The 25,113-nt window shown below is 38.0% G+C and overlaps 1 protein-coding gene across 3 annotated transcripts in view; it reads right to left on the reverse strand.

The window, feature by feature from the left end:
- Window positions 1-343: 343 nt before the first annotated feature.
- jag2a (jagged canonical Notch ligand 2a) overlaps window positions 344-25,113 on the reverse strand; it is a 41,408-nt gene continuing 16,638 nt past the window's right edge. For 2 of the 3 annotated variants that reach the window (XM_079855724.1, XM_079855725.1), the window contains 23 exons: window positions 22,652-22,906; window positions 20,869-20,929; window positions 19,652-19,782; window positions 18,731-18,850; window positions 18,477-18,590; window positions 18,269-18,382; window positions 15,702-15,815; window positions 14,805-14,851; window positions 14,166-14,339; window positions 13,928-14,078; window positions 12,585-12,749; window positions 12,378-12,491; window positions 9,839-9,952; window positions 9,645-9,758; window positions 9,448-9,564; window positions 9,197-9,224; window positions 8,840-8,925; window positions 7,238-7,351; window positions 6,360-6,475; window positions 5,827-6,084; window positions 5,569-5,700; window positions 3,479-3,632; window positions 344-3,098 (listed from right to left, as the gene is read on the reverse strand). In XM_079855724.1, the coding sequence (XP_079711850.1) occupies window positions 2,632-3,098; window positions 3,479-3,632; window positions 5,569-5,700; window positions 5,827-6,084; window positions 6,360-6,475; window positions 7,238-7,351; window positions 8,840-8,925; window positions 9,197-9,224; window positions 9,448-9,564; window positions 9,645-9,758; window positions 9,839-9,952; window positions 12,378-12,491; window positions 12,585-12,749; window positions 13,928-14,078; window positions 14,166-14,339; window positions 14,805-14,851; window positions 15,702-15,815; window positions 18,269-18,382; window positions 18,477-18,590; window positions 18,731-18,850; window positions 19,652-19,782; window positions 20,869-20,929; window positions 22,652-22,906 (3,260 nt within the window). In that variant the 3' untranslated portion in view covers window positions 344-2,631. The remainder of the gene's footprint in view (window positions 3,099-3,478; window positions 3,633-5,568; window positions 5,701-5,826; window positions 6,085-6,359; window positions 6,476-7,237; window positions 7,352-8,839; window positions 8,926-9,196; window positions 9,225-9,447; window positions 9,565-9,644; window positions 9,759-9,838; window positions 9,953-12,377; window positions 12,492-12,584; window positions 12,750-13,927; window positions 14,079-14,165; window positions 14,340-14,804; window positions 14,852-15,701; window positions 15,816-18,268; window positions 18,383-18,476; window positions 18,591-18,730; window positions 18,851-19,651; window positions 19,783-20,868; window positions 20,930-22,651; window positions 22,907-25,113) is intronic. The other variant, XM_079855726.1, reaches the window with a different exon arrangement.

The following is a 25,113-nucleotide window of genomic DNA, read 5'->3' on the forward strand; positions in this document are numbered from 1 at the left end:
CATGATTCAAAACGTGAATAAATCTGAATTACGGTCACATTTTGCATTATCCAATTATTTCTATATTCAACTGTAATATTTTCTCTGCACTAAAGACACCAAATGAAACGTGACAATGAAAAAACATAATTTTTTCCCTTCATTCAGCCACAGCAACATGCACTGATACAAATTTCCTGACCTTCCAGAAACCTTGAAGCTTGAATAACTGTATTTGATTTGAGCCCAATCAAATTTAACAGAACAGCTCATAAATAAAGGAGGAAACAATATACCCCAGCTACCTCAAAACAAGGGAGGATTTCAGAAAACATAATTAAATCTTTACTCATAGTATTCTTTTGTAAAATGGTATTATAGTACCATTTTTTTATATAAAATCTGATATTCAACACTATACTTAGACAGAAGATACACTTAAAACTCAAGTGTTTTAAGTTCTTGACTTGGGTCATTTCATGAAGAGACTCTGGTCCGTTTGTGGTTCAGTTTGAATTGTAGCATAATACCAAGCAATGATATTCTGAAAACATTTAAGAATAAGAATAATAAAAAATCTTTCAAAGTCTTCCAATATCCAACTTAAAAACCAGACAGTCTGGGACACTAATAGAAACACATAATTATATCATGACTGACATTGAACATTGGCTTGAAAATGCAGGTGTTGGACTTCTCCAAGGAGACGAGTGCCACTCGGACACGCAGCATATCTTTCTCCAATGAAGTACTTTAGACCTTCAGAAGTAGTGATTTTTACTTTCAGCATGGTCAATGTGTCCAATCCCTAGTTGACATTCATTAGGAAAGTCACAAAAAATAACAGATAATCTATTCTAAGATGAAGACAGATCATGTAATGTTTAGAGTATTTCTTAAAAAGTCCCCACAGACTTACAGCCTGTGGCCATTTTACATATTTATATATAAAACATTTTCTGACCAACATAAATAAAAGGAATGACATTGTTGAAAAAGAGAGCGACTGAAGGAGAGAATAAGAAAAAGTAATAATTCTAAGAATGACAATAATAAAAAGGTCACATAACTTACTAAACTCAAATATACACAGCTGTGTTTTTTCACTATTTACATATGTACATATGCATATTTTGTCTATTTTGTCTATATCTCTTTGTAATTAAAGAACTAAAATAATTTCCCCATACTGTGTGACCAAAAGGCCAAGTGTTTTGGGACAACACAATAGTGCGTTGAGTGAAGTGGCCCTCAATTTTTTTACACTTTGACTGTTCTGTTTATATGGCTGTCATGTTAAAGAACAAAAAATTAGCTATAATTTCACTTATCAAAAGCTGAATGAGAATGTATCAGTCAGAATACTCTTTCACTGTCTGGACTACGAGTACCAATTCCCAAAGACGGTTATTTTCAAAAACAATAATAGAAAAAGTAAACCTTTTTTCTTAACAGTCTTAAAGGGATAGTTCATCCAAAAATGAAAATTCTGTCATTATTTAGTCACCCTTATGTCATTCCACATATCAATCTTTCTTTTTTCTGTTTATCGAAAGTGATTAAGCACTGAGGCTGTCAAGTATCTTAAAAATAAATGCATCTTTGAAAAGTCTACAATAGATTTGTGTCAGGGACAAACTTCAGTTGTTATTCAATGAATATCTTGACATCCGCCCTAGATCTCCATGGTGAGAGAGGTAGAGATTTTCCGATTCATGTTTTGAGTTTGATCTTTCCAATAAATCGGTTGATCTTGTTCACAAACCGCTCTGAATGATTTGTTCATTAATTGGACTGATCTAGTGGTCTCAAACTTATCGAACAGTTAACAGCCCAACATAATGTAAGATATTAGTGAATAATGACTTTTTTCCATTTAGTTTTTTCGCCATTTTTGTGTGAAGAATAGACCAAAAATAGCGCCAAGAGACTTGGAATATACCATACAAATGTATTTTATGATACTTTGACGATAATTTTATGTTGTTTCTTTTGAAGCTTTTGTCTCTTTCCCTTTTGAAGCTTGAAAGTTCCTGAGTAACTCTTATGTTCATTTTTGTATTAAACAGAAGAAAGAAGGTCATATGGGTTTAGAGTGACACACAGGTGACTAAATGGTGACCTTTTTTTGGGTGAACTAACCCTGGCTTTAAGTGTATATGTAGCATTTGTTTAAAAAAACAATAAGAACCAACATCTGAGTATCATCATTAAAAATGTATATAAAAGGTGTAAGAACTGTCTTGAAGGTTCAATGAGGCACTTGAATATATATATATATATACCTCTGGAAGATTTAACGGCTCCTAGCACTTGACTTTGGGCAGGTCTGGACATAATCAAAAACACTTTAAAGCTGCCTCAAGGGTCAAAGGTCTCGCCACAGTTCACAGACATAATCTCAAAGTTCAGCCTTGTGTAAAAATGTCCTTCTTTTTAAGGAAAGTGAGTGCAAGTGTAAACAAAAGAAAAGGATTTTGAAAACCATTCTTTGAAAGTCTGATTTGCTGCATTTATGTGACACAAATCCCCGTTTCATTTGACTACACGATGATAAAAAGGATGAAAAACACCAATCACACCAGCCCCAGATGCTTTCAGATCAGTCAGTGAAAAAAATACTTATGTTTTTTCCCAGTTTGTCTGGCTTTTTCATACATAGTGATCTTTCATGTGCTCGCTTAAGCTCTCGTTCACATTGTTCTTGCAGCGGTTGTCTTTGCTGCTGTAGTGTGTCCTGTGTGGCTGACTTTGGGCTGTAGTGTGAATAGTGTACACTGCGTCCCCTCTAGAGCACGCGAGAGATGAGCACTTGTGCAGAACTACCCCTCTGTCGCTCTCTTCATCTCCCTCTTCCTCCTCTTCCTCTCGCTCAGCTCCGTCTCCAACCCGATCCAGAGGGTAAAGCAGGTTCTTGTTCTCCTGCAGCGGGTCCGTGTTGTCTCTGTGAGGTGTGCGAGCGCTCAGTAGTGTCCCGCGTTGGTTGTTGATGCTTTCCTCCATCTGCGTGTCCTCTCTTTGTCTCGCTTTCCTGCGTCTCCGGAACCACCACACGCACACGATGACACATGAGATCCATAATACCACAAACAACACACACAGCAACGGGATGAGGTAACCTGTAGCGAGAGAGACAAAAATGAATACAGTTAAAAAAAATTAAATATTATTCCCATTTAAAATGTCATTTATTCCTGTGATGCCAAAGCTGCATTTTCAGCATCATTACTCTAGTTTTTAGTGTCACATGATCCTGCAGAAATAATTCTATTATGCTGATTTGCTGCTCAGGAAACATTTCTTATTATCAATGTTGAAAACAGTTGTAACATCGTCTTTTGTAACATTGTAAATGTCTTTGTCACATTTGATCAATTTAATGCATCGTTGCTGAATAAATAAAGCATACTGACCCTAAACTTTTGAATGGCAACATAAGAAAAAGGATTGAAAGAGTGAGAAAGGATGAGCAGGTGAAAAGAGAAAGGATCTCACTCACCAGCTTGGGGACGCGGGTCCTGAGTGTCAACTCTGACCTCTCTCACAGCCAACAGTAACGTGCTGTTGTGAAGTTTGGACAGAACATCAATGATGGAGCGGACAACATCCTGTATATGAGCTCGTCCCTCAACAAAGCTGTTTTGCTCATATGACTGAGGAAAACAAAAGAGAGAGAATGAAAAAGAGCAAATGAAAATGTGCAGACTCAAGTCATTTCTCTCAGCTTTAGTCCTGATGTTTTACTTAGACACCCACTTTGGAACAGAACAGCACTGTCAAACTAATTAGACCGAACCATATTACAACACTAATTAAACATAATTATATCACTTGTTGGGAAACTCAAAAAGTCAATGTAATGCTATTTGGCCCTAAAAAGACAGTACACAAATGTATAGTTACACAGTTACATAAAAGACAACAACAACTAAGAGCCATTTAGCAGACACAACCTTACTATTGAAACAGGCAATCACAGAATACAGACTGCGACATCCAGGAAAATGTTCAACCGCAAATTAAACCGATAAAACACACATAGGATTATGTAACACGCAACGAAAAATTCCTTATCCTATTAGGATAACTATAAAGGGAAAATCTAATTTGAACCAGGATATAAACAAAGTAATACGATTTTTTTTTTTATCCTCTTTGGTTTTCATAAGAAAGCACTCTAAAATTTAAACTGAATAACTAGAAAAAAGTAGAGTCAGAGAAAAGAGGAGGAATGATGGGGACATGTTGGAATGACTAAGGAAGAAAGACAGCATAAATTATGTAGCCTACTGTTTGCCTTCAAGTTATGTCAGAGTGATTGCTAAGAGGCATTTAGAGTAAAAATAACTGAAATGAAATAATTGAATAATCAGAAATGAAAGAAGTAAGACCTGACTGAGCAAGTTATTCACCTTTCCCTTAAATTTCATGACCAGCCACATGTAATTTTTCTGTGGTAATAGTCAGAGTATAACCACACTGGATTCAACAGGGGACGTCCCAGTGCTGAGTTTAAAACATCAGCACAAAGCAAAGTCTTATGAGAGCTCAAACCATAAAAGGTTACCGCTCCTTTTCCGGAAATCTTTCAATGTTACAACATAAATCTTGAGAGCATTACAACATCACAGAAAGAGTAGAACTAAGATTCTGGCCATTAAGGGCTTAAAGTAGAGGACCAGACCTTTCCCCAAGATTACTACAGCAATGGTCTCAGAGCGAGTGAAGGAGAAAGAGAGAGAGAGAAAGATGAGAGGGTGTAGAGCAGGACAGGTGAGGTATGTTAAAGATGAAAAGCTGGATTTTTTTTTTCTTTTTTCTGTGAAACAAACATTTAGATAAAGTCTTGATTTAAAATTTTTACAAGCACTCTTTTGAAGCCATTTGACTGATTTAAAGTGCCTTTTTTGAAGGAATGCAAACTGGAATACAAGCAGGGAAATGTTTTAAAGCAGAAACGAGATGGAAAGAGAGAAATAAACACTCCAAAGTGAAGGAAAACAGATGTGATGGTTTCAGGAAGAGCGTGTTACAGGATGAAAATTTCATACACACTGTTTTATGCTGCATTCAAGAAATGTCAGAGTGATTGCTTATACGAGACAAGTCCACATAAATGTAACCACAGTTGTGTTTAGCAGAAGAAAACTTAAGCAGGCCCAACTTTCCAAGTTGGAGGCGTGTCCATTAATAGCAGTTGCTAATTGATCATAAAAAACTTTTACTATTTAGTTTGAATGCATTTTGAGTTGTGTTTAAGAATAGAGATCAGACTTGCGACATACTACTCATTTAGACTTTTTTCTGTGGCACACAAGACAAAAAACAGATCAGAAAACATCAGTTAAAGTGCAAAAGATACAGTAAAGTGCAGTATCTATTTATTGTCATGTGAAAACTAAAATGTCACTAAAATCTTCATTGTTAAGATTTTTCCTTAGCTTGTTACCAGTGTTTTTATGTTGTACGTCAAGACGTGTTGCTTTTTTTCTTAGCAGCTCTGAGATTGAACATGGGTACCGGCTTGTTTACAACCGATGAGGTCATTTCATAGGATTAAAGACTGATGGTTGAAGAGAGTGAGCTCACCATAGCAACCTCCACGGCATTGCGGCTGGACGGTGATTGGTCACAAAGAATGGAAAGGGTGTGGTCTTTGGCCAGGGTTCGTGTGATTGGCAGGTACGTTAGCTCTGCGCAAACACCTTCAGCAGTTGTGCCCTGTTAAACAACCCCACGAACATGCCACAAATGTTGGTGTTTTGGTTGGAAATCATGTTTATGTGAGTTAATAAGATGTGTGTGTCTTTCAATACTTGCAGCATTTACTAAATGAAAACCTCTTACCTGCGGGACACTGTCAGAGTCAAATACAAGCGTAACATGAGCACAGTTATCATCTCGGTAGCCGTTGTTGGGTAGGCACTGAGTGCTGATGGGCTGTAGTAGACGTTCAGAGGTGGAGCATATTCCCAGCTGACTGCAGGGTGGACGAAGGCAAGACAGGAAATGATGCGCTACACACTCCTGTCCTAGTGGACACAGGGGGCGCTGTGGCTCACCAGAGTCTGACTGCAACATGCAGGGCTTACGACCACAACGCACCTGCGGTCACAATAAAAAAAAAAAACTTAATGAAGAATCTATAAATAGATAAAAATAAATAATGAATAAAATAATTCATGGAACTACATGGAGGCGTCATTTTCTTTATGCAAAAAAAAATTATGTTGGTGAGATTGATATTTTAAGTTTGTGAGATGCATTTGAACCTTTTTAACTCCTTACAACAATAACATTTTACACTGAATGTGACTACAATTGGACTGTAAGATTAGGTTGGTACAGTAGCACAGTCTGAGGTAGATCATAGGACTCACTTTAGTGCATTTGATGTTTCCGTTCATGCACTGACAGCTGTTGCACCCATCCTCCCAACGGTCACCGTGAAGAAGCTGCAACCCTGAGCGATCGCATGCCTTTCCAACACCAATGACTACAGATGACAAGAGATGGAGAGGAACACAGAGAGAGAAAGAGAGATCAGATCTTGAAAGTTGCAGTACTGTTCAAAAGTTTGGGGTCAGTAATTGTTTTTTCTAAAATTAATACTTTTATTCAGTAGGGATGCATTAACTTGACAGTAAAATACATTTATAAGGTTTCGATGAATCAAAAATAATGGTTTCCAGAAAAATATTAAACAGCACAACTTTTAAATACTGATAATAATAATAATATGTGTTTATTGAGCAGCAAATCAAATCAGCATATTAGAATAATTTCTAAGGAGCATGTGACACTGAAGTCTGGAGTAATGATGCTGAAAATTCAGCTTTGCCATCACAGGAATAAAAATATATTAAAATAGAAAACATTTTAAATAACTCTGTGTTTTTGAACAAATAAATGGAGCCGTGGACCTCTGTTATATATTGTACATAATTGAGTGATTTTAATTAATTAATAATCATAACATTTTCTTAATGTGGGAGGGACAATGAAACATTTCGCTGAATGTATCAGTGACGTATCAATGTGTTTTTGTTGAACACATATTTCATTTTTTCCCCACAAACCCTTGCAGTACTACCACAGACTCTTGTTGAACTTTGTTGAAACAGGCAATTTAGTCTGGTCCAGTTTTGTTTGGCTCAAGTTAAGGTGTGTTCACACAGCATGAGTAGACAGCAAAGATTTTCAACACTTCATTTCTCATAATGCAAACAAGTAGGGTGGTCTGTCAGTGGGAACTCACACTCCTGGCAGCGCGGTCCAGCTCGTCCCACTGGGCACAGACAGCGATATCCATTAATCTCATCCACACATGTGGCTCCATACGAACAGGGAGAGGACTGACACTCATCTATGTCTGAGATCGAGTGAGAGACAGAAGTACAGAGAGTGTGTTAAAGTCGCAATGTAACGAAAGTAGTGACAGATCTTTTCTTCCGTACTGTGACATACGTCCGAGTGAATTTTTTTTTTTTTTCATTTAGAAAATAGATCTGAATTTCCATTTAAAGTTTTAAAGGTTAAGTGTGTGATTTTTGCACCACTAGTTGCACTAAATGGAACAGAGCGCATTAGTGTACGCTCACTTTTTAAACGGTGTTGGTTACGGAAATATTTTCGAATCATTTTTCCTATTGTGATTTTAAAAAAAGACTTTGTTAAAGCGCTATAAGCCATGAACCAAGCCAACCAGCTATGAGGTGAATCACAACATTACAAACTTTTATTTGAAGCAAAAAAGTATTTGAAAAAAGACAAAGGTACAAGACTGTGGTCCGTGTACATTCACCTGGTTCATTAGTTTTCGATTTAATATTAAAAGTAGAAAAATGAGAAAACGGCTCATCATACAGCAGTCATAACTTTTATTTTAGACAGCACGCTGAGTTTTGAACAAGGGATGAAGCTGAAATCAAATTAATTAATGCTATTGCAAAATAAAGCCACAGCATTAAACAGTTTGTAAATACATCTAAATACCACTTCGGGAAATCAATACTTTTTTGGTTGATTGATTCTGATTTAATTTGATAGGTAACAGCTTATTGTCTTAAACTTAATTTCTGATACTGCTAGATGACAATACATATAAAATACTCTTCTGTTCTCTGGCTTTATTGTTGAAGGTGTCATTTCAGGGTTTTGATATCTTGATATCAGCTGAGAGAGCACTTCCTGGACCTGTATCATATATTGTATTATAATTGCTATTTAACATTACCCCTAACTAGGAGTGCTAGGATCCGCTCCGTGCTGTCCAGTGGGTCACACAGCTTTGCCACACAGATTTTGATAGTTGGAAAACTAAATAAAACTAGCAGTGTGCCAAAGTAGGCTGATGGGTAATGTGAGGTAGCCTACATTCATATTTCTGAAATAATCAGCTAATATTTCTCTGGCACATATAGGTTGTCGAACCCATGCCTATAGAGAGGAAAAACCTTTCTAGTCCCACACGGACAGACTGTGTACTTAACGGAAAGAACTGCGATCCCATGAAGCATTGTGAATGACAATCAAATTAAAAACGATGGTAAAATATAAAACTATTATTTATAATATATTTTAAGTTTACTGCAAAATATTTTATATATGCAAATATTTAAGTATTTCAGAGCATAAGGAGACAGACTTTTTTTAACATTCCACTTGTTAACTAATATTTAATATTTTTATATTTGTTTATTAATTTAAATAGTAAAATAATTTGATGGTAAGTACTTTATCTTAAATTTTGAACAATAAAACACTTTAAGGATTTTTTTTCTGTCATGAATATGCATAGTTCTTGCTGTATCATTGCATCATGTTTACAGATACAGTATGTGCAGATGTATTCACTCACTTATGCGACAGTCAGGCCCTGCAAATCCAGGTGCGCACTCACAACGAAACCAGTTGACCCCGTCCACACACTGTCCCCCATTATAACTGCACAGAGAGAGAGGGACAGAGAGATGGCATCTGAGTAAAACATACTTGATCTTAACTGACAAGCTTACCAAGATAAAGATGCACAGATGCATTAACTAGTAGGCCCTCAGCAGGCATTTAGACATTTATATTCTATCTCCCTAAGAGACTCACTAAGTTCTGCCAAAGTTTTGTGAATGACAAGCTCAGTTGTTTGCGTGGGTGATTATGTTTTTTTGCTCTCCTTTCTGTACTTTTCTTCACTTACTTTATCTATTGCATCACTTACCAGGGATGAGGGTTGCAGTCATCAACATCTGAAAACAGAATGAAAACATCTCATGAAGGCAGAACTACCAGAGGATATATCAAAACTAGACCTGTCAGGGCAAATCACAGCCTGCCAGCACACCTAAAGCCCAATCACAGCTATACATGTGGGAGTAAATCACAATTAAACATGCTCAAGGTTTTAGTTAGCTGATATTTTTGGAAAAGAGAGTAAGCTAGGGGGAAACAGAAAAGTGGGCGTGGTCTTACCCTGAGCACAGATAGGCCCCGTCCATCCTTCCTTACAGACGCAAGTGAAGACGCTGCCCCCTCCAATGCAAGTCCCGCCATTTAGACACGGACCAGATTCACATGAGCTGTTCATGGCTAAAAAGAAAGAGAGAGAGATAGTGAGAAAGATACAGACTAAATGAGTTCAGCATGGAGGTGTTTGGTTTCTATCTCACCCGTGTTACAGGTACTGCCACCCCAACCGGAAGGACACACACATCGGAATGAGTCTCCATGATCGTGGCACGTTCCTCCATTAGCACATGTACTGGAATCACACTGATTGTCTCCTGTAACAACAAGTCCACTTTGAGTGCAGGCACGGACAGTTAGATGCCTAAAATGAAAACACATCTATACATTCACTTACGTGAGTTACACGTCTTTCCTTTCCAGTTGTCAGTGCAGCGACAGTAGAAATCATTCAACAGATCCATACAAAAACCTCCATTTAGACAAGGGTCACCGCTACACTCATTCACCTCTAAAGGAGAACATTATAAGATTTAAGATATATAAGATTACATATAGAACATTATAAATAATGCTAAATTCAAGAGGACTCGGATCAATGTTGACAAATCTCGCTACAAAAACAAACAACCTGGATAGAAGACACTGTAATGTGTACTGTATATTTTGTTATGTTCCCTTATGGTTTCGTTTTCATTCTGTTTGCTCTGTTCCTGTTTGCCTTAGTTTTGTTTAGTCCCACACCTGTTCCGTTTGTATACCCATGTATTTAAGCCCTGTGTTTTGTTCAGGTCATTGTCTGGTATCGTTAATGTGGTTGTGTTAAGCTATTCTCTTGCGATCTCCTGAGTTTTCTGATTTGGATTTATTAAAGACTGTTTTGTTTCTCCACTCCTACGTGCACTTTATTACACCCAAACATGACTGAATACCGGACCTTGGACAGATTTTTGCGGCATTTTTCTTTCTTTTTTTCCTCTCCCCACACAACTAGACCTACCTGCCATGCAACTACTATGGAGCAGAACGACCGTTCTCTGGAGGATCACACAAGATACTTTTTGAATTTGGCGTGCCTAACACACTATCCAGACTGCTCGCTGAGGCTGATGATGTAAAAAATGCAGAGCGAGTGCTCCGGTTAGTCCAAGGCACGCCTCTCAGGGAACGGTCCTCGAGAGGATTCCACCGCTTTTGTGGAGTGGGTACTAGTGAACATTGGAACACTGTGCATCGCCGTGGGGCTGCTTGTGGAGTAAGAGGGCATGGAGGAAAGCACCGCCCACACGCAGCTGGCCTTTGCATATCATTTTGATGATTTGGAAGAGGATATTTCCCTAATTCTCCCATCCCAGCAGGTGCCGGTCAGCTCCAAGTCTCCTGTGTCTCTGCTGGTCCCGCCCAGCTCGAAATCTCCTCTATCTCCAGAGTTCCCACCAAGCCTCTCTCTCCCATCTCCTCTTCCAAAATCAGCCAGTTCCTTGGCCACGCCTCTGCTGGTTCCCTTCAGCCCCTCGACTCCTCCTCTGACACCACTCTATTGTGTGAATTTGCCTAGGGTCTTCCGGTTTCCAGCTCCACCCAGTCAAGAGGATTCCCTAGCTTCACCTCCAACTGTCATTCCCGTCACTCCACCTCAGCCTGTCGACCTGTCGGCTCCACCTTGGCTCCTCCCTCCCTCGGCTCCACCAGATGGCTCCTCCCTCCCTCGGCTCCACCAGATGGCTCCTTCATCCCTCTGGCTACACCTTGGTTAGACGTCACCCAGCCTGTGCCACAGACTTACGGGCCTTCAGCTACGCTTTCGTCCCTCCACCCCTTCGGAGCCGTCTGGCTCCACCTTCCCTCCGGCTTCGCCTTGGTCCTCAGTCCCAACGGCTCCGGCTTAGTCCTCTGGCACTCTGGCTCCACCTCGGACGCACGTCGCTACGGTTCCACCTTGGTCGCCTAAGCCATCCGTGTCGTTTGGTTCCATCTGCTCTCCGTCTTCGCCTTGGGCTCCACCACCATCGGCTACATTTCCATCAGTCGTCCCCCTGGTGTCGACAGCCCAATTACCACCATGGCTCCTCCCTCCCTCGACTCTGCCATGGGCCTTCGTCCTGGCTGTGGTCTGGGTCCCCGTCTGGCTCCTGCACCATCATCGCCACCCTGGTTTCTCCTGCCTCTTGGGGCGCATACTGTTATGTGTATATTCTGTTATGTTCTGTTTTGGTTTTGTTTTCACTCTGTTTGATCTGTTCCTGTTTGCCTTAGTTCTTTAGTTAGTTTCCCTGGTTGTTTATCAGTTACCACACCTGTTCCGTTCTATCCTTGATTACATTCCCTATGTATTTAACTCGTGTTTTGTTCAGTTCTTTGACCAGTATCGTTAATGTTAATGTGGTTTTGTTAAGTTATTCTTCTGCAATCTCCTGAGTTTTCTATTTTGGATTTATTAAAGACTGTTTTGTTTCTCCACTCCTTCAAAATGCGCTTTTGCCACACTAAAATAAGCTGCCACAGATTTTTTGTTTGATTTGCATAAAGTTGCATAAAACATAGTTATAACGAGAATAATTGCCATCTTAAAAGTGTTTTTTTAATAAATATATAATTTTACAAAAAATACTGAATTTACCTGTCACACAATTCCTCAGTCAGAAATCATTCTAATATGTTGAAACATTTCTTATTATTTTCAGTGTTGAAAACAGTTGTGCAACTTAATATTTTTTTAACTGAATGAATAGAAAATTTAATAGAAATGAATAGAAATGTGTCCTTGCTGATTAAAAGTATTATTATTTTTTTTAAATCTTATTGACCACAAACTTTTAAATGGGTAGTGTTCAAATGACTATCTAAATCAATGAATAAATCTCTCTCTCTCATAGGACTGCTACACTACTCCACTAATGTAAGAGACAATAGTTATATAGAGCTGATATTTTTACCCAGCTCACAGACTTGACCATCAAAGCCATCAGGACAGACACAGCGGAAGGAGTCGATGTCATCAATGCATGTTCCTCCGCTGTGACAAGGTGATGACTCACAGTCATTTATATCTGAGAGAGAAAGCAGAAAAGAATGTTGCTTGTATGTTTATATTGAAGGTTTAATAATAATGTGTGTATGTGGATGTGTGTAATATTACTCACTCTCATGACAGTAAGTCCCAGTGAATCCTGGTTGGCAGGCACAGGTGAAGTTTCCTTCTGACTGGCTGATGCAGCGCCCATGCGGACCACACACATTCGATAAGATGTGCCGTACCGCTTTTTCTGTGCCATTGGTCGTCACGGCAATAGTACAGCTGTCAATCACTAATAGGAAAAACAAAACAAGATTAAAGGGGTCATATAATGGTACGTGCACTTTTACAAGTTGATTGTACTGAAATGTGTGTTGGCAGTGCCTGTACACAACCATCATAAAATGATAAAAATCCATCCAGTGTTTTTTTTTTAATCTTCTTATATGTTTTCCCCCATCTCAAATCAAGCCGTTCGATCTTGTGACGTCACACGGTCGGACGCCCCTCCCACGATTGTTGATTGACAGCAGCGTTTCAACACAGACCCGAGCTGTCAATCATAGTCCGCGCGGACCAGCGTGGTCATTGTTGATACGCTGGAGCACTGTCTATGAGCAGAATGGCGTCTAATCGATTGTGGTGTTCTGTTCTTAGGTGTAATAAGGAACACAGCAGTCATTTTGATGTTCCTAAATCCGAACCGTTGAAGTGGCTGAGTTTGTTTTCGAAGGGAATATTCCCCACGATCAACGTCAATGCTTTCATGTTTGCGCGAATCATTTCACACACCAGACTGCTTTACAAACGAGGGTCAGTAACGTTATAAAGCTGGTTTTGCTAAGAAGCTGCTCCTGAAAAAAGTATCGGTACCAACTATTCGTGTTCCTGCTGCACCTCCAGAATAACTGAAGTGAGTGTAACGTTTTATTAACCTTTATATTAATATTTATTTTAATCTTGGCAAATCGCTTGCTGCACGACGTTCTCAATATAATTCATAATCCCATGTTTATAATGAACAACGCGTTATGGTTATTGTGTTATTGTGTTACAAACGGTGTATGCACAGAACAGAGGGGCGGGGTGAGCAAAGCTCATTATCATTTAAAGACGCATGCACTTAAACGGCGGGCTGAAAACAGAGCTGTTTTTGACCAGGTAAAATTAGTGTTTTCTTACAATACTAAAGAGAATTTTTAATTAAAGTATATTACAAACTTTTAATTTAGACCCTAAAGAATCATATTAGCTTGTACAAAAATGGCATTATATGACCCCTTTAAACAAAGATTGTCATTAATGTTTGTGTGTAATAACAGGATCTTTGAAAGAGATCATATAAAGTAAAATAAAAAAATAATTCTTAAATATAATCTTGTTGTTGCCAGAGCCATGCTCTACACTTGAGGTACAGGAACACATCATAACATAAATTTGATCAGACCTTCAGTGAGGTCATTTGTCTACCTTGGCAGGTGCTGGTCTTGCAGTGGTCTCGTAGCTGACTGCATGTTTTCCCCTCATATTCATCTGTGCAGGCGCAGTAAAAATCTCCCTGTAAAGAGTGACACTGGGCTTTATTCTGACACGGGTTTGGAGTGCATAGATCCACCTGCACCTACAGAGAGAGTGAGAGAATGAGAGAGGCAATTAGTGATTGAGAAAGAGAACGTTTTTTGTGTGCACATGGAATTATTGACCTCACCTCACAGTTGGTTCCAGTGTATCCGTACAGACACTCACACTCATAGCCCATGGCTAGCGAACGGCACCGTGCATCATTTTGACATGGGGAGCTTGCACACCTGCTCTGCTGCACTTCACAGTGTCTTCCCATGAATCCCGGCTGGCACTGGCACACATAACCATGACGACCATCCTAACAAATACACACAAAGGTGGAGATGATTCGCAGGTGTGCAGGGCAGAGACCCAAGCAAGCTTGTAAAACTTAGATATTAAGATCTACTCTGATATAAATGTCATTGCATTTTTTTCTTCTTAAAGGGATAATCCCAAAAGTTTCACCCAAAACTGAAAAAAGAAAGTGACTTACTTTCTTTTGCGGAACACAAAAAAGATTTTTTGAAGAATGTTGGAAACTAAAAAGTTTAGGTGCCCACTGGCTTCCACTGTGTGGCCAAAAAAGACATTTCTCAGAATATCTTATTTTATGTTCCACAGAAGAACAATAAACAGTATTGCGCCTAAATAAACCAGATTGTGCATGATTAATGAAAAAGATGCAGGTTTTTGTATCGATATACAGTGCACAAAAGCTGTGCAACTGATTCAACCCAGAATGTCAAGAAAGTAATGCCAAATAAAACAAGAATATGCCCACCTGACAGGTTCCTCCATTCTGACACTGACCGTAACAGCTGTTGACATCTGTGAAATAATCATTAACACAATCAACATAACATTCTGGTCCAATATGTGTAAAAGCAAAGAAAAATAAGAAAACAAGAGATTAAAACGACTCAGAGCTGTTAGACATGCGAGAGTAGGCAGCATTACAGAACACATGCACAGTTAGGAGAAAACTTTTAAGAGACAAATACAGAATAACTGAAGACAGAAAATACATAACTTCCTTTACAATGTGCTCATGGCTTGTTTCTGTTGAATACATACATTTTAAAGTCTGTGCTGGTCACTTTTTTAACATGGCATTAACAAAAAGCATCATAAAAGTGTTTTTTGATAGCTCTGTGATAACTTGTGTGATGATCAAAGCAAATTGGAGCAGACTGAAGTGCTTTTCCTTGGAACGTTCATCAGAAAAATGTCTGAATTACAAAATAATTTATGAACAAATCAATTCTTTGAGTCAGATTGGTTAAATTAATTGTTTGATCCAGTTTACAAAACTGGTCTAAAATATTTCACAAACCTCATTGACTCAATGATTCAGTCACATCAATTTACACTGTAGGTGAAAATCAGCAAATATTGACTTAAATTGGCAATATGATAAAATATCAGCCCATTTGCCATTCAAAGCTATTGTATAGTGTAAGAGAAACATTCTCATGGATTTGGATCAACATTAGGATAAGCAAATTATAACAGAATTGTATTTTTTCACTATTCATTTAAAGCAGTTTTTCTGCTTAATAAAAAGCAAAGCAGCTTTAATCAGCGTTAGAGAATAGGAAGAAGAGCAACAGCTTGCTGCTTTGCAAAAAAGGGGGGAAAAGTTTGAGAGATATAGACTTTATAGAGTTTGTATACTGACTGATATTACAGTTCGGTCCCGCCCAGCCCGGGTAGCAGTTGCAATGATATCCACCAATTAGATTTTTACAAGCATAAGCGTTTAGACAAGGTTTCCTCGTACACTCATTCACATCTGTGTGAGAAAGAAAAGGAGGATGAGGGGAGCTAGAGATAGCATGGAAGATCGAGCCCCACCACCAACCACAAGATCTCGGTTGTGTCAAGCCCCGTAAACAAACTCAGATTCTTATGATGCACTGTGGCATATATACACATCCTCTGTGCTGACAGCTTTTCATTTAAAGGGGTGGTTGATTATGATTTCACTTTTTTTAACTTTAGTTAGTGTGTAAGCTGCTGTTTGAGCATAAACAACATCTACAAAGTTACAATGCTCAAAGTTCAAAGCAAAGGGAGATATTTTCTTTTAAAGAAATTGCTTTTTAAGGACTACAACAAGCGGCTGGTAGGAACTACATGAAATTCCTCCAGGGTTAGTGACATCAACAACCCTGGAATTTACATAAACCCCGCCCCCTGAACACGATTTATAGATTATCAAGACAGAATATGCTAATCAATGACTAGAAGATAACTACACATAAGCTACATAAATTCATCAACTAACCATTCAGAAATGTCCTGTTGCATTTTACATGTTGTCACTTCTTCTTGAGTCTCTCCATCTTTGTCGGAATCCGGTTTGAACATAAGGCTAAAAGTTTTTGATATTTTCAGTGCATGTCTGTGTGAGTGCAAGCTGTTGAAGCTCCGCCCTCTGTGCCGGGAGCAGCAGCTCATTTGCATTTAAAGGAACAGACACAAAACGGTGCGTTTTTGCTCACCCTCAAAAAGTGACAACTTTAACATGCTATTATTAAAATATCTGTGGGGTATTTTGAGCTAAAACTTCACATACACACTCTGGGGACATCAAAGACTTATTTTACATCTTGTGAAAAGGGCATTTACCACCCCTTTAAATTCCCCTGTGTGTGTTGTTATGACAGTATAGAAAGAGAAAAAGGAGGTGAAACTAATCTAAATGTTCATGGTCTGTCTTAAAAGCTTTCAGACACCCTAAAACAGTGGTTTTCAACCAGAAGACCTCATCATGACATTACCATTAAATAAGCTAAAACAAGTAAAATGTTTTTTTTTTCCTAGTTATGAAAAGCTCTAAAATATTTTATCGAGTAGAAATTGTGAATAATTAAAAAAAAAAAAAATCTTTAATCAGTAAATCATGAACAACTGAAAAAGTCATGGGGCCTTTGAATATTGTTGTGGACAATGGTGAAGCCTTGGAGTAAAAGAAACCCCCTTAAATAAATAAATGTTAAATATTTACTTGAAGTACCTGCTGAGATTTTAAGTTAATAATTTCACATTTTAATTTCAATAATTTAATGACATATTTGCATATCCATGGTTCTCTGATGTCGATAATAATATGTTTAGTTAAGGATAGTTCCTTTATTGTCCACAAGTGGAAATTTGTCTTTGGCTTCACTATACACTACACACAGGGCCACCAACACATAACAATAAAATACATAACAATAATAAAACAACAATATTACATAACAATATATAATAACAAAATGTATTATTATTAGTAGTAATTCAATTTTTTACTCTAATTTAAACTCTAAAAAATAAAGACAGAAATATATTTCTGTTGTAATTACAACTGTATTATAAAAAAATAGTATTTGGAGGAAAATGGGTTTAATGTGTAAAGGAGGGTCCGTATGTAAAACTTAGTAAGTGAACAGATTAAAGTTGTGTGGCTATATGGGACCGATGTTGTGCCCTGGATGAAATCGGACTCCCTCTTCAATCCTGCACAGGTAACCCTGCCTGCTCCACACCTGAGACTGGAACACTACCGGGAAACCTGACCCGGCCCTTATAACCAGACACCACAGCTACAATTCCACACTGCACTTGTTTACAGGTTATAACGCATTTCCTGTCGCACTATCAGTAAAATACTTCCACCACACCCCTTTTGAGCTTCTTTCTCCAGCCCATGATCACTCTAATATAGTCCCACAAAAAGATAAATTTAGTCCCCGTCTTGGCAGTTGCCAGGCCCGTTGATATATTTAGCTTTACTTAAATCACCTGGGTCTGGTTACAGATAATATTCAGCTATGTGCCATGACCACACAGCCTCGGACGAAATTCCATATCACACACATACAGTACATGCCCGCAAACTCAGGTTAAATCAACTTACAAGCACGCAATGCCAACATATATACATATTTACAGGCATATCACACGCTCATGCACTCACAAAAAACAATCAAAGGCACAAGCATACAGTACGCTCGCGCTGTAACACAATCACCTGTGAGTAATTCGTTATGTAAGATGTAAACGCGACATTCAGTTACACACCTCATTACATTAAACAAGCACTATGCACACTCAAGAGAACTGCTGATATTTGAGAGGTGCCATGAGGCATCCTATTTAGACGTGATACAATCCAGTTAAACGTGGTACTGTTTTGTAGCCCTAGTATAAAATCAGTAATATGAATAACAGTAAACACACACACATACTAGGTCTCACCTATCTGACAGGTCTTGCCAGTCCACTGCGGGGGGCATAAACAGTCAAAGCCATTCTCCAGATCAAAGCAGGTCCCCCCATGAGAGCACGGGTTTGACGCGCACTCATCTTGGTCTGAAACACACGTACACAGAATGAAAATAAATATGCATAATTGAGAGTATAGTCTACTTCTTCTAGACTAGATAAAAAGCGAGTGACTTCTGACCTTTAGCACAAGTTGGGCCATCCCACCCTGGGGGACACTGGCACTCAAACCCTAATGCCAGTTCATGACATGTCCCGCCATTTGCACATGGATTTGACACGCACGCATGCTCGGCTGTAAGGTACAAATATACACACACATGTTTTGGTATACCTAAAATCAAATATACTGCAACTGTATTTTTAACCATTAAGAATAGGTTGGAGAATTATTAGAAAGCTTTTCTGCAGAGTATCAGAAAGCTTTTTTCTTACCGATATGGCAGTTTTTGCCGGAGTAACCCTCAGGGCAAGAGCAGAAATATTCATCTGGCTCAGAATTCAGACAAGTGCCTCCATTTACACAGGGCTTGTGTGTGCCACAGTAATTTAAATCTGTACAGAAACAAACAAATAAACTATATACAATCTTTCTATTCCGACAGGAAAGAATATGGCAGTAAAAATTGCAGCATGCCATTCGGAGCAGAAAAAAATGTGTGTGGATGTCAGGAAATGTCTAATGTGAGAGGGAACAGGCCTCAACTGCATTCATTTACTATCTTAACAAAACATTTTTTAGTAAATGAGAAGTTTCAGGTCATAACACCAGGAATCTCATGTAAGAGGGTTCTTTTGTGAGTGTGTATGTTTGCAAATATTTGGGTAATCTACCTGCTCAAAAGTTTGGCATCTCTACAATTTTATTTATATATATATATATATATATATATATATATATATATATATATATATATATATATATATATATATATATTATATATTATATTTAATATTTAAAAAAAAAAAATATTATAATATATATATATTTTTTTAATTTTAATATATTTTAAAGTGTAATTTAGTTCTATGATGGCAAAGCAGAATTTTCAGCAGTCATTACTCCAGTCACATGATCATAATATGCTGATTTGGTTCACAAGAAACATTTTGTGCTGCTTAATATTTAGAAAAAAATATTTTTTTCAGGACTGTTTGATGAACAGAAAAGAAGAACTGATTTACATTTATTTACATTAACAGCATTTATTTTAAAAAAATAATACTTTTGAGCGGTAGTGTATGTGTTTCTTTTTTGTTAATACAGATGCACTAGGGCTTTGAATGGATATTTAATATTTTTTTTCAATTACATGATATGCTGCTTAATTCCATCTATATTTGCTGAAAAATTACCTTTGTCACACAGAAGTCCTCCCCAGTTCTTCTCACAGGTGCACGTCCAGGGTTTCACACAGGTGCCATGCATACACCCCGGGTATGGCAAACACTCATCGCACAGAGGACCTTGCCAGCCGTACTTACACCTACAACACCAGTAGAGCATGAGCATGAGCAGGAGTGTGTGTGTGTGTGTGTGTGTGTGTGTGTGTGTGTGTGTGTGTGTGGTCCTGGTAAACCATATGTTATGGGGTCAAAATGTGTGTGATATTTCTGCACGAGCCTCCCTGAACGAAATTTATACTAATGAACACCTATTAAATCATGTCAACTTACAATGTGTTTAACTTTTTTTTTTTTTTACACAAGTTTTCTATTTACACAGCAAATGTTGTCACACATTGCACATGTACACCACACCAGTAACTCTGAGGGAAGTCTGAGTATCACAGGGAGAGGAGTGTAAACTTCTTTCCAGTAGTACACACAGGTCGTGACCTCTGTCTCTTTCCTAATCTAAGACAGCAATGAATTCCAGTCAGACTGCTGGTCAAAGGTCATTTCCACCTCACATACTTTAAAAGATTTCTGAATTACCGCAGAGGAAAAGAAACATCACTCAGACACAACTGGGGATCAGAGGTTATATTCAAAACAGCAAACTACATACTATACTATTTCTGCAGTATAGCATACTTTATGTAAACTTTCAGTATGCATCTACTGTACAGTCCTACTCAGATGACCTACTACATTTGCCACTTTACACTATATCAGAGTCCACTGTTTCCAGTGTGACAATTTGAACTACCATTTTGAACATCTCTTTATTTTTTGATCAGTTAATTTAATTGAAATTCTTTTCATTAAATCATTTTCCCAAGATGATAACTGGCCAAATTAAACATGCAAATGTGAAGAGTTCATGTGACAAACATAGTGAGGTCATTTGACAATAATAGTAAAAAATAGCATAGACTCTTTGAAGTGTTTTATGCATTCATTTTCATGTATTTAAAAAAATATACTGTATTCCATTCTGAAAATAGCCAACCACTCAGACATTCATAGGGGAGGCAGGGCTAATATTATCATTTTATCCTTCAGTTGTCTGCTCGGGACTATTTAAAGCTGCTGTGCATGCAAGCAAATGTGTGTGTGAAACAATTTTACTCTAACAGACAGACTCATTCATCTCTTCTGAGAATAGAGAGAGATCAACTAACACTTACACACATTCTCCCGGAGCGTCACAGCTTCCGTGATCCTCACTGCAGCCTTGCTTACAGATAGCTGAAAGAAAGAGAAGTATGAATGAACTTTATTATATTCCTTTGCTCTCCCTTCATTGAGACATGTGATTTACATTCAGAGACTGATGACAGCACTAATAAGGTGTTCACACATATAATGATTTTATTGCTGGAGGTTACCCAGAGGTTGTTGTCAGGATTACGTTCTGTTCATTGTGTTTCGGTTTTAGTTCCTGTTTCCTTTGTTCTCATTTTCCAGCCACTAGTTTGTTCCCATAGTTGCTGATTTCATTCACCTGTTGTCTAATTTGTATCCTCATTAATCCCCATGCATTCAAGCCCTGAGTTTTCCTTAGTTCTTTGTCTGTTATTGTAGATGTGCACGTAGTTGTGTTTGAGTAATTATTCCTGCTATGTCCTGAGATTTCCGTTTTGTGAATTATATTAAAGACTATTTTTTTCCTTGTACTTCTTTGTTGTGTGCTTCACTCAGCACCACAGCGTTACAGTTGTATTGTTGGATGTAGTTTTTACTCCTCAATACTGTAACTGGACTTAACTTAAATATTTGAGTGTAAATGTCAATTAACAATATAAAGTGTCAATTGAAAGAGATTTTGCTATTTTGTTTACATTGTGGTGTGTAAATATATCCTCACAACTTTCAAAGGGCAGAACTGCTTGAAGTTAATAATATGTTAATACATGGATGAATGATTAAATAAAGAGCACGATATGTTTGATATTACAAAGAATTCAAGTCGCAAAAAAAGGATTCGTTTATATATCATTAAAGTTGGCATGAAATGAATGTTGCAATCGCCTGTTCTCTCCGATGAGATGACGTATACCCAAGTGAAACGGGTTCCTGAACGAAAAAAAATATAGTAGAGCTTGATTTTGAACTTGAATAAATATACCAAAATGTATTTGAAATTTTGAAACAAGTATACTACAAATACATGTACACATTTATGTACTTAAATACCCTGCAGTTGTACTTTTGGTATACTAAATTGGTATACTTAAAGTCTGCAGAATTGCAACAAGTGATTTTGTACTTAATGCAGTTTAGTTATCCCGAAATAGTGCTGAAGTCCAACTAAAGATATACTAAAGTATATTTGATTGTGCTAAAGTGGAACTATTGCAAGTATACTTTAGGTACATTTTAAACACCTTGCATTTAAAGACTGATGTTATACAGTGGTCAAACTATCCTTACTAATAGTGATATTAAAACACATTTTAGGCTTAATATTAAGAAATGTGCATTGTGCAATTGAGATGTACTCAAAATAAAGTTTAATTATAAAATATCAGTAAGTCTCAAGCGATATATCAGTAAATATGTTAATGGATTTGTAGTATACTTAGTATGAAATAAATGTATTTTAAATACATTTTGCTATAGGTTTTTTCACTAGGGAGGAATTGATAATTGTTGGATTATTGTCGTTTGCTAATTGCTGTGATCTCATGTGAGTCACAGGTTGCTGGAGAGAAGGGATAATTGTTGTGCCCTCACACGAAGAGATGTTGTTGTGAAGGGGAGGGTAAGTTTATTAAGATAAGATTATGAGGGTACGTGAATAAAACAATTGGGATTTGCATTGCATTTGCATTGGAACCCTGGTGCATTGCTGAACATGTCATAACATCAACTGTTTCTGTAACCACCTTTCTTTCTCTCTGTATGCATTATGTACCAAAATCAATATACTGTCTGTTTACTCATAAACACATGTATACACTTGCACACCTTTCTTGCAGTCTGGCCCAGTCCAGCCGTCCATGCACTGCTGATTGCCCAAGTGATCGCATGTGTAGTGGCCAAAGTAATCATCTCGGGGGCTACACTGTTTGTTACACTTGTTGCCGTAGTAATTGCGGTCGCAGCGCACACACACACTGTACTTGATGCTGGCAGTTTGGCCCTTGTACTGAATGATCCGTCGCTCCTCTCCGGGGTTCATTTCTCCACGATTTATACTCCTCTCGATTAACAGATCATCACCTGTGGCAGAGACAAAAACATTGGTTTATGTGTGTGTGTGTGTGTGTGTGTGTGTGTGTGTGTGTGAGAGAGTTAATTATGAAGCACGTCGGTCTTCCTGCTTCAGTGGAACACACACTTGTCTCAGACTGCTTGGGAGCCAGTGAGGAAATAATACAATCAGGAACAGACCAGGAAGACCCCCCCCCCCCCCCCTCCCTCCAAGAAAACACAAACACACCCAAACTTGCTCTCAAGATGAGAAGAGAAACATGGTGACCTTGCGAACAACTACAGTCACAATGTAGGGGAGAGGAAAAGTGTGTGTGGGTGACTGGGTGTGTGGGAAAAACACAAACAGCGTCTTAAAGAGCGAGAGAACACAACTTCAACAATGATTCAAATCTAATCTATGCTGTTCATGAAGGTGGGTGTTGGCTTGAGATTCTCACATTGCAGCACTTTCCATTCCATACAAGAAATTCACACCTGATTAAATTAGCAATATCATCGTCTAGGGACACGACAGGGATAGGGATAGGGATATGGCTGAATCAGAGACTCATTTGCATATTACCAATGGGTAGTATGATACTATCAATACTATTTTTCCTCGATAGACTACATTTTTTCTTTTTAAACTGTAAAAGTGAATTTAGGCATCACAACATTATAATGTACAGTTCGAAAAGACTGATTTTCATTTTGAGATATATATTCATATTTGAGATATAAATCTCCGAATGAAAATCTTTTTAAACTGTACATTATAATGTCGTGTTTAATGTAAAATAAATCATGATGTGCACAGATAAATCATTAATAACAAACACATAATAATGATATTTTTCAAAAATTTTATTGCATTTGAAAAATGGTAGTATGTGTTTATATATGACAGCAATAAGAGACTTTTATCGACGCAAACATTTGAATTTATAAATATATATATATATATATATATATAATTTGAATATAACTCATACAGGAATGCAGAAAATATTTGAAAAAGCCAGAGTAAATTGAGGATGTATCAGAGATAGCAGTGTTATTTCTGACATGTCGTTATGTTCAACCGCTAGCCAAGGTGCTCTATAAATCGTCCTTGTGCACATTCCCTCACGAATCTTTCCCCACAGCCGAAATCACCCCACTCGCCCCATCTCAGTCCACTTGCTCTCTTCCTTAAATGGACACACGATTCCAGAAGTGGAACAAAAGCTATGACATACTTTCCTACTTTCTGACTAAAAAAAGGAATTTGTCAAACTCTTTCATATCAAATGTGCCATCCCCCCTTTTTGCTGTACTCTCTTCCCCCTCTCACTCTCCCCCCACTTATAAACCTAAAAAAAAAAATAGTACTCATCTCCTAATTCATCTACAGCAATTAGTTATAAAAATACACACCAATCACTCCGTCTCTATAAGCTGAAGGAGACACTTAGAGACTGTTACTGGGTAGAGTCACAGTAGTGTGTGTGTGTGTGTGTGTGTGTGTATGTGTGTGTGTGTGTGTGTGTGTGTGTGTGTGAGAGAGAGAGAGAGAGAGAGAGAGAGAGAGAGAGAGAGAGAGAGAGAGAGAGAGAGAGAGAGAGAGAGAGAGAGAGACCCTAAAGATAAGCCAGCTCAAGAACACAGTCACACACATGGATAAGTACCTAACTATCAAACAGGTAATCAGATGAACAGCTCTCAAAGTAATCAGTCGAGTTTATCCCGTGAGCTCAATTAACACGAGAACTTCAGCCTTGATCTGAGAGGCTCTCTTTAACTCAAAACAACAGCTTTAGATAAAAAAAAAACTCAGGAAATGCAGATGAGGGCTGCTGTTTGGCTTAGAAACAAAGCGTCTTTTCTTAGTTTCTTTTCTTTCCTATTATTTTCTTTCTGTCCTATTTACATCTCTCCATCAGTCTGTCTCCAGTTTGCTCTGTTTCACTGCATCCAGCACAATGGGTGCGATTTGGCCCCTATTGCCACGGCGATAACAGATCACAAACAATAGACCAAAGAATCGGACAAGGCCAAATAAATTCCCTTATAACTACACAACTCTCTCTCTCACACACATTTCTAAGTTTTCCTCCATTATAATGTACCCCACCTTTCTTAACTTCCACTTCCTTTTTGCATTTTTTCACTTATCCACTTTATTACCATCTAGCGATCTACCAGCAAGCACTACAGTACAAGTGAAACACAATAACGCCCCTTTCTCTGCCCCT

The sequence above is a fragment of the Squalius cephalus genome, assembly GCF_949319135.1.
Source record: "Squalius cephalus genome assembly, chromosome: 21".
Taxonomy (NCBI): domain Eukaryota; kingdom Metazoa; phylum Chordata; class Actinopteri; order Cypriniformes; family Leuciscidae; genus Squalius; species Squalius cephalus.